Source organism: Mytilus edulis, chromosome 2, assembly GCF_963676685.1.
Source record: "Mytilus edulis chromosome 2, xbMytEdul2.2, whole genome shotgun sequence".
Lineage (NCBI taxonomy): Eukaryota > Metazoa > Mollusca > Bivalvia > Mytilida > Mytilidae > Mytilus > Mytilus edulis.
The window spans coordinates 8,639,779-8,649,291 of record NC_092345.1 but is presented as its reverse complement, the minus strand read 5'-3'; the positions used below and the strand labels follow the sequence as shown (position 1 = coordinate 8,649,291).

The 9,513-nt window shown below is 30.9% G+C and overlaps 1 protein-coding gene across 2 annotated transcripts in view; it reads left to right on the top strand.

Annotated features, from left to right (window-relative positions):
- Nucleotides 1-212: 212 nt before the first annotated feature.
- LOC139511378 (triadin-like) overlaps nt 213-9,513 on the top strand; it is a 28,945-nt gene continuing 19,644 nt past the window's right edge. For both annotated transcript variants that reach the window (XM_071298052.1, XM_071298054.1), the window contains exon 1: nt 213-2,861. In XM_071298052.1, coding sequence (XP_071154153.1) covers nt 213-2,861 — 2,649 coding nt within the window. The remainder of the gene's footprint in view (nt 2,862-9,513) is intronic.

The window sequence follows — 9,513 nt, the reverse complement described above, 5'->3', positions numbered from 1 at the left end:
TTGCAGTTTGAAAATTTGTCTTCATTTAAAAAGGAGAAAGACATTAAACAAATGTTTTGAACGTTTTTGAAAATGACCTTCACCTTGGATTCCCTAAATAAAAGTTCCGCAGTGAAAGTGACGTAGGGGCACTTGTTCATCAAAGGAGGTACCGGAAAAGGTGATACACTATAGCTTCATGACTAAATTATGTCCCGAGAAGAGAAACATTAATGACAGGCCTCGTCGAAATGGCTTCCGTTCCGCCATGGAAGCTCGGTCTATCAAATTGTAATGGCGATTTTGAGGAGTTTAATGAAATAGATAGAAATAATTCCGACAGCAACACTCACATGAACGAAATGCTTGACATTCCAACCTGGAAACGAGAATTGATGTCAAAGAAAACTAAAAATGTGATCCAAGAAAGTAAGAAAACTTGTGTTTTTGATTCTTCTTCCATTTCGCCGGTTATTGACACTAATAGTAATGGTATTAAACCCCCACATGAACCTTCAAAGCTTGAGGAAAAGGTTAATAATGTATATCCTGTAAAATCGGATACAAGTACTAGTAGTGTGATTTCCTCCAACTCTAAAATGGGCACAACTGCTAAATCTTATGAGGAAAAGGATTATAAGGATGAACCAATAAGAAATAGTATCGAAACATCACATCTGAAACACGTTCATAGTAATCCATTTTTTGAGAGACTTGGAGTTGATCATCCACACGGCCATATATATAATGACAGTGCTCAAAGTGACATGACAAATGGAATCACAGGCGATGATAATGATATGAATGAAGAATATGCTCCAAATTCAGGTTTTGTTGATAAATTGCGTCTAAAATTTTCCAAATTGAGAGAGAAGTCTGAGAAGAATAATTTCAAATCCTCGCGACGGTTTGCCAGTTTAGAGAGTTTGGTTGATGTTGGAAAATCAAAGCATGACGTAAAATCAACATTTGAGAAAGCTGGTGATAAAAATCAAAGGCAGCATGATAACATTAAAAAAACAGCAGACTATAATATTAGAACTAAACTGAGGAGTGCTCCTCCTCCTCCAGTACATCGGCCACGGGTATCAAGTACAGGGTCAACAACAAACGATGTTGTAGTTGCAAAAAATGAACAACATGTGTCATCAGATTTTATGAAAGGAAGGGATGATATAGTTATCATTGAGCATGAAGTGAAAGATAAACCTACCAAGGTGAAAAAAACTAAAGATATTCCGGAAGCTGGCAGTGTACATTCCCTGAAAGAAGGAAAAGCAAAAACTGACTTGCCGAAACCTAATACTGTGATAACATTCAGATCTCTATTTGAGAAAAGAGTGACAAATACTCCAAAACTGCCTGATTTTTATGCATCAAAATTTAATTTACCCAAAGGAAAAGTGCCACCTAAACCAGCAGTCCCTCCAAGAAGGGTATCTCAATCAGCTATTGAAACATCATCTAAAGTAGAAAAGGAAACAATTCCTAATGAAAAAATAGAAAGTGAAAGTGAAAAAGATATTTCTACAAAGAAATCTTCAGACATGATTGAGCCAACTCCTGCACAAACTGTGAAAGACTTATCACAGATGTTTAAACAAAAGCCTGATCGCCCATTTGAGTCTCCTAAAACAAAAAGAAGGTCTCCAGAAAAGAAAGCAATATTTGATTCAAGTGTTATTACTCCTGTTAGAAATGGAGTCAAAGAAGATGATATAATAATATCATTAAAAGAAGATAGTAAAGATTTATCTCCAAGATCGGGTACCATTGATAAGCCTGCTCATCCGAGAAAGAAACCAGAGAGAGTAAATAGACCAAAAATATCACCGCAATCATCTGTGGAAGAGAAGTCATATAAAATAAGTAAGCCTATTGTATCATCTCAGACTTCAATAGAAGAAGTGAAGAGATCAAGTAAGGAGGTAAACCTAAATGCAGAGGACAAAAAACCTGAAGATTCTACAACATTATTCCCTAAAAGAAAACAAATATTTGATTCATCTTTCATCACAGAAACTGTCTCTTCACCTGTAGCACCACCAAGAGTCAAAGGTCAGAAACCAAAGAAACAAGCACCCAGTATAGAGGATGCTGAAAAAAATAAAACAATTTCATCACAATCACAAAAACAAACAGACAGTATAAAACTGAAAGATAGAAATGAACAAGAAAAGCCTGTCAATTCAAGGAATGTCTTTTCTGTTGAAGAAATTAATGAACGAAATAAACAAAAACAGTTGGAAGCTGAAAAACATTTGCAGAAAATTTCACAGAAATCAGTCAAAGTTGAAAATAACAAAAAGATTTCAAATATACCAAAAGATGAAGACAGCAAAAATAATGATACTCCAACAAGGGGATTGCCATCAATAATAGCAAATAGACTTAACAAAACAGACAACAATGTTAATATAGGAAAAGGAATTATTCCACTTTCTAGTGCTAAAGACGAAAGTTCTGAAGAAGAAGAAGAACCAAGACTTGTAAAACCAAGTCATCTACGTTCAACAAAATCATCTTCACCTAATGTGCCAAATAAAAACAATGAAGAAAACAGCTCAGAAACTTTGAATTTTAAAAATGTTCTTAAATCATCTAAAAACAATCAAGTGCCACGAACAAACATTGATGATTTAATAGGTGGGCGAAAGAATAAAAAGCCATCTGCTGTGTTCGACTCTAGCAATATAGCTGTATCACCGGCCACCAATGGTGTTCCTCCATTAAATCTGTCAGATTTAGTCAACGATAAACCATTAGGTCATCCATATCAAGAGGGATACATAGCAACTAAAATTGCACCTTGTAATTATGTGTTTGAGGGAGCTGGCGTTAAGTTAAAGACAACTCCATTGGTGAAAAGACGAACAGATAAGGTGAGTTGTGTAGATTGTTAATGTTAATTCAGGTAAAGCTTATTCTAGATAAGTGACTTTTGTCTTAATTTGAAACTTAAACCAACAATGTACTTGTTTCTTCAAAAATTATTGTCAACAAGATCAGCACATTTTGTAATCCTTAAAACCCAAACATAAGCTGGGAATGTATAAATACATAAAATGGTCTGGAGCTATTCTACCAACTGTGAGCATGATGAGCTACAGTATATAAAGGTTAATGAATAGTGACTGACCAATATTATTAGCTGTATACATTGATGTATATGAGAGGCGGAAAACCAAAAGGATATTCAAACCCAAGTTAAAAATAAGATGACAATGCCATGCTAGCTAAAGTTTTGGCAGTAGCATTTTTTCTCTCTGTTGGCCTTGCCATGGCCTCAAATGAAGCGTTCATGGACTTGCTTTCAAAAATCTTTAGTGAGAACCCTGACAAGTGTGTAATGACTTCCACAATAAGACAACTATCAACATTGATCAACCAGAGATGAAAGAATGAGGATAGGTGTAAACAGGTACCATGTAAACTGCCTTTAATAATGACCAAACCCAGGCTGGATGCATGAAATAATAAGTATATGCATACAGTATAAACTATACAGCTATAATGTATTAGAGGACCCAGCATGACACAATGGGAAACAATTTAAAAGAAAAAAAAACAATGTCCTTATATGATTTTTTTTATGATTATTTATATATATAAATGTGCTATTGCATACAAAACAAAAAAATAAAATCAAGCTTATATCTATCTCTCAGCAGCAAAACCATAACTGTTGATGAAGAGACTTGTTACTCATCAAATTTCTCTATAATATGATAATTATAGAAAAAGAAATGATTTTGAAACCAAAAGAACTGATACTTTTCATGGTGGGACTAAATTTTATAACGCAAAATAGCCTTAATAGGCAACTTAAAAAAAGGTCTTCATTTCACAAAGATAGAACATTAACACTCATATTTCTTTTGTAATGTCCCTTACAGCAATTATTTAATTTTAAACTATACTCGAACATGTATATATTTATGAATAGACTGGTAGTACAAATGTAGTATTTATCAACGGTTTGACCATCAATAGTCTATTGACATCATGGTGTTCCTGGGTAATTTAATCCCTCTTGTTAGTGGGCTTTTAATTATTCATGTCTAGATTCTATAAAGTGTCTCCTATTGTGTTGTAGAAGGCTTATTATTTTATTATGTATACAGTAATCATTTACACTTAAATCAGCTGGGAGAACATGTGTACAATTTATATATATGTGTGTACTATATTTACATGTACATGCATACAATGTACAATGATGTATGTACATGTACAAACAAAACATGTAGTAAAATATTATAGATTGGTTTACAAAAAAAACGTTTTTCAATGTACTAAGATAATCATATGTACAAATGTACATCCTAAATTATGAAGAATTATGAAACAAAAAGAAGAAAAAGGGAAATGAGTCATATGTATTTGTGAAATTATTGATCATCAATAAAAAGGAGAGAAAAAACACACATTTGATAAATGATTATGATTGTTGTGCTGTAATTATTAGGGAGAGACAATTAACTGTGGTTTCAATGTATGTCATAATGATGACATATAATGTAGCATAGTAATTTTAATAATTTCTGTCAGGTTCATGTTTTATTTTTTTCTAACAAAATTTGAGAATCAGTAAGTCATGATTTGAAAGGTAATTTTTATTGCTTCTCCACAGCCAAAGTTAATTGCAATTGAGTTTGGTAAAGAATATCAAAATACACATTGCAAGTACTTTTCCCATTAATGTCCAGTGGCAAACATTTTTGTTTAGTCTATATTCAATTAGAAAGGTTCTAAAAGGGAGAAAATAGATTGAGAAAATAGCCATTTGGACATTTGTAAAACATGCAGACAAAAATGACATCTAATCTCCAAGACTACAAGGACTAGGGAAGATTATTTTGGACTTTATTTTTGCATAAGGACATAATATTAAGGAAAATGTCTGAATATTTGTCCTCAGACTAGGTTGGAAGAAAAAGGTTTTGGTGCAGACTGATATGCAGTTTTCTATTTACTTCCTGTACTGTCACACCTATAATTTGTATTCATAAATATATTGAGTAAATAGTGGTATTTTATAAGATTTATGATGGTATTCAGTAACAATTGATTAAACCTAATATTTGAATTTCTGAACATACATGACATAATACGCTGATCATATTATAAAATGTTGCTTTAAAATTTATATCATTTTTGTTGTTTGTTCATTATATTGAACATAGATTCGGAGTCGATTTCACCAAAAAACTTAGGTCTAAGATTAATCTAAGTCATGAACAAATCAGTATACTTATTAATTACCATAAATCTTAGTTGTAAGTTTTTTTGTGAAATCGACTCTAGGCAGTTACTTTTCTCGTCTGTTGTTTTACATTTGTAATTTCGGGTTCTTAAATTGATGACTGTGCAATATAGGGTTTGCTCATTGTTGAAGGCTGTACGGTGACCAAAGTAAACTTGTTGTTAATATCTATCTCAATTGGTCTCTTTCTGAAGAGTTGTCTCATTCGGAGAGAATATATTCTTATTTTTATATGCATATCTATGTGCTGGTATCAGTTGTAAGATAGAATCAAACTGAGTTCCTAAATATGGTGCCCATTTAGAAAGGATGTGATCTGGAATATCATGAATATACACTGTTTGTGTCTTACAAGTAGCTACTGTATCATGTTCAATGTATATAGTATAGATTATATAATACATGTTTGTACAAAAACAAGGTCATCTTTAGTTTCATATTCTTTTCCTGGGTAAACATATAGTTTGGTGACCTGTATAAAGGTCCATTTATCTGATAGTTACTGAGATTGTCAGTTAAGGCTTTGAATGATCAAATTGATAAATATGAATTGTATTTTTAGAAAATCATCTTTTTCTTGCCATGGTCATGGATTAGCCCAATAAGAGGGCTACTGGTAGTGAAAACTCACTTTTCTAACGTAATCTCATTGGCATTTTTTCCATTTATATAAATATATATAATAAATGATATGATAGCAAAAATGTAAATATTGCCATGGATAATCCCTGAATAGGACTGGGTACTATGAAGATGGATCTCCCCTTTTCAAAAATCCTTAATCCCAATTTGTTCACATCTATAGCTTAGATATATTAGTTTGATAAGTAAGTTTCAGTTATTAAAAACTTTGAAAATTTTGAACATAGTTATTCCATATCCAGCCATCACCATGATCACCAGATCCAGTTATGAGGGAGGACCCAATTGGCCTGCCCCCTCCCCCTGTTTTAAGGGAAGAAATTTATTGCTTTTACAGGGAATCACCAACATATGACTGTAGCAGTCCCTTCTTAGGCAGTTAGTGCCCCCTTATGAAAATACCTGGATCCGTCACTGAGCAATTTTGGCCATTTAAGTCTGATGACCCCCAGACTATTAAAATTTCTTTCAGACTAGAAAACATTTTGCTAAACTTTTAGACACATGAGGAAAAAGACTCAATATTGGTCTTCCGAAGCCCTAGTATCTACATTGTCATGATTGTAGTTTGAACAGATTTTTGTGAAGACAGAATTATCTAATTGTTTAGTGATCTTCTGAAAATCTGATTACTAAAAGGTCAATAAAAATAATTTAATGAGAGCAATTACACCGAAATGGAGGAAGATATTTATATTGAAACTGGTATTTCTTTAAAGTTGATAAATACCCAACATCTCCTTTTTATTCTTTGTTTACGTAACTTGGATTTCACCAAAAATGGTACCATGTTATCACTACATGTATAACCAAATTAATCTGTATTAGAATTTAAGCTTTTTAAAAAATAGGTTGGGAAGTTGTTTATGTTTGTTTCAAATATATAAAAAAAAAGTTTATTGTTCAGTAAAACATTACAGGCTTCATTGTAAAAACAAAACAGTAATGTTTTTATAAAGTTAAGTAAAAGAACTCATGTTATATCCGATATATTATCAATGTAAGGTTACACCCTCAATATACATGTATGAATTAACAGGAAGGACTTTACAAGTAGTCCCCTTTGTACAGGGGTATCTAACCATGATAATACCTATTTTACTGTTAGTTATTAACTCAATATACATGTGATTACCATATTTACTTAATATTGATAAAAACCCTTTGATTTGTAACTGTACTTGGCAAATTTTTAAGGCCATACATTGATTGCTATGAAATTCAATAATTTCATGTGTCAAAATTTTACTTACAACTTATACACAATGTCGAATGAGGGTGACAGTAAGGGTTTCTGTGAAGGATAGCGTGTAAGATTGAAATGCCTTTCTAAGAAAATATAAAATTTAGAAAGGAAATGAAAGGAAAAAAGGATGTTCATATTTAGGGATAATCATAAATTAGGTGTTTTAATTTTATGGAAATATTGAAAACAAATGTGCATCAAGCCTCTTAAATGTACAAGTTTGACTACTTTCAAAAACACATGATAAAATTTTGGAATTGATGAAGGGAGATAACTCTATGATTTTCATAAGAATGTATAAATTTAAAAGTAGGCATGTGAGGAAAAATTGGTAGTTTTATTCTTTATCAATCAATATTTGTTTTCATTTTCAATGGTTTATTACAGAAATATTTTTCTGAATTATGAAGAGTCTGTTACTGAAATAGGATTGTCAAAAAAGTTTTAATGGAAAAGTTGATATTTTTTATGTCATATTTTTTCTGAACAGTTTATAAAATTTGCCTTGACTTATTCCTACACTGAGTGGTAGTCTGTTTAATCCTTAATTTAATATTTATCAATTTTGAAGAGTTTTTTTTACACACTATTTCCTTTCAAAAAATTAAATTAATTTAAAAAAACAAATTCCGATTCAAGTTAAAATATATGTAATTTATTCTGCTTCTACGAAAATACACAGTAGACACTGATTTACATAAATGAGTAATTGATTTTGTTGTATTCATTCATGTCAGTCAATACATAGGTTCATTTAAAATCAGTAAATATTAGAAATAATTAATATATATAATTTATGTTTTGTCAAGTTTACATGACCATATGTTGTTTTATGATAAACATCAGTGGCAGAAATAGTGGAATTGATTTATAAAATAAAAAACACACTAATCTAAATAATGACTTTTAAAACAAGGTAAAAACCTTTGCATACAGTTTAATTATTGGTAAGAGTATAATTTTTACAATTTTTAGATGAAAAAAAGTTTGCATTCTGATTTCTCGTATCAACTTTTAATTGAATTTATTTTATTCACATAAATAAAAACTGTTCTTCATATCTGAGGAGACAGTGTTTGTCCTAGTACAAATCTGAATATGTTTTCATCAAAGCCCAAAATAGTTTTATTTTGACAGATGTCTTGTGACTGATCTTGACTTAAGTGTAAGAAACTATCACTTTATAATTTGTATGTTTGTCTTCTCTATTACACATAAGTACGTAACCACCCAGAACACATAAACACATGTGTTTAAAGGTCTTAAATTGACTTTAAATGATCACATTGTGTATTCCACTGGACATTCCTACCCTTGTATAAGACATCCCTTAGGATATTCAGACCTATACACACATTCTTACACCTATTCTTATAGGATTGTTATTTTTAACACAATTGCAACATTTTTCTTGCAAGTGACTCACAAAGCCTGTCTGGATTTTAAATATTTTTATTCCAATATATGACTTGTATATTTGTTCATGGTATTAAAATCAATGATTTGAAATAATACATTTGAACTTGGCATTTAATAAAATTGAAATTTTAATATTTGGACAACTTTTAGTATTTCTTCCAACTATGAATATGATGAATATAAATGAATTATTAGCAGTTACTTTCATTTGATAATAGAGACCCTTTCCCAATCTTCGAAAGCCAAGTTCCCTTAATGAAAGTTTGTTAAACTGGATGATTGCATTGGGACACATGGGAGACCAGTTATTATTTGTTTTATGAAATTAAGCAATGAAATAAAAAAAAATAATGTTTTTGTTACATAATAGGTAACAGGTTATTTCCTTTTATTTATTCCAACCGTACTCCTTGTCTGATCTTGAATTCTTCTGCATCATCTGTCAAACATTACTTCTGATTAAGGTAATTACGAAAAATTTATATGAACTGTTCAGACAAAATAACGACTGAAAAAATTAGTCATATTTGGAGAAAATAAAGTTTGTAAAGAAAATTTATATCATATGTAAAAATGTAATTGAGACATTTATAGTTATAAATACATGTATAGGGATATGATATAGGCTAAAAAATATTAATTAGTTTAAAGGATATGAAGGAAACTTGATAATCAAAAGTCATGGCAAGTGGATTAATAACAATTATGACAATATTGAGTACACATGATCTGAGACCAAAATATTGTTTACTTGACTGTTTTACAATAGGCTCTCCCTATTATAGTGCTGTAACTTAACTAGTGTACGAAATTTTATGTATATACATATATGCATGTAGTACAATAAAAAAAATTGAGAATGGAAATGGGGAATATGTCAAAGAGAGGCAATGACCCGACCAAAGAGCAAATGTTCTCAAATTATAAAAGGATATCTGTATAATATTGCTCATAATATGAA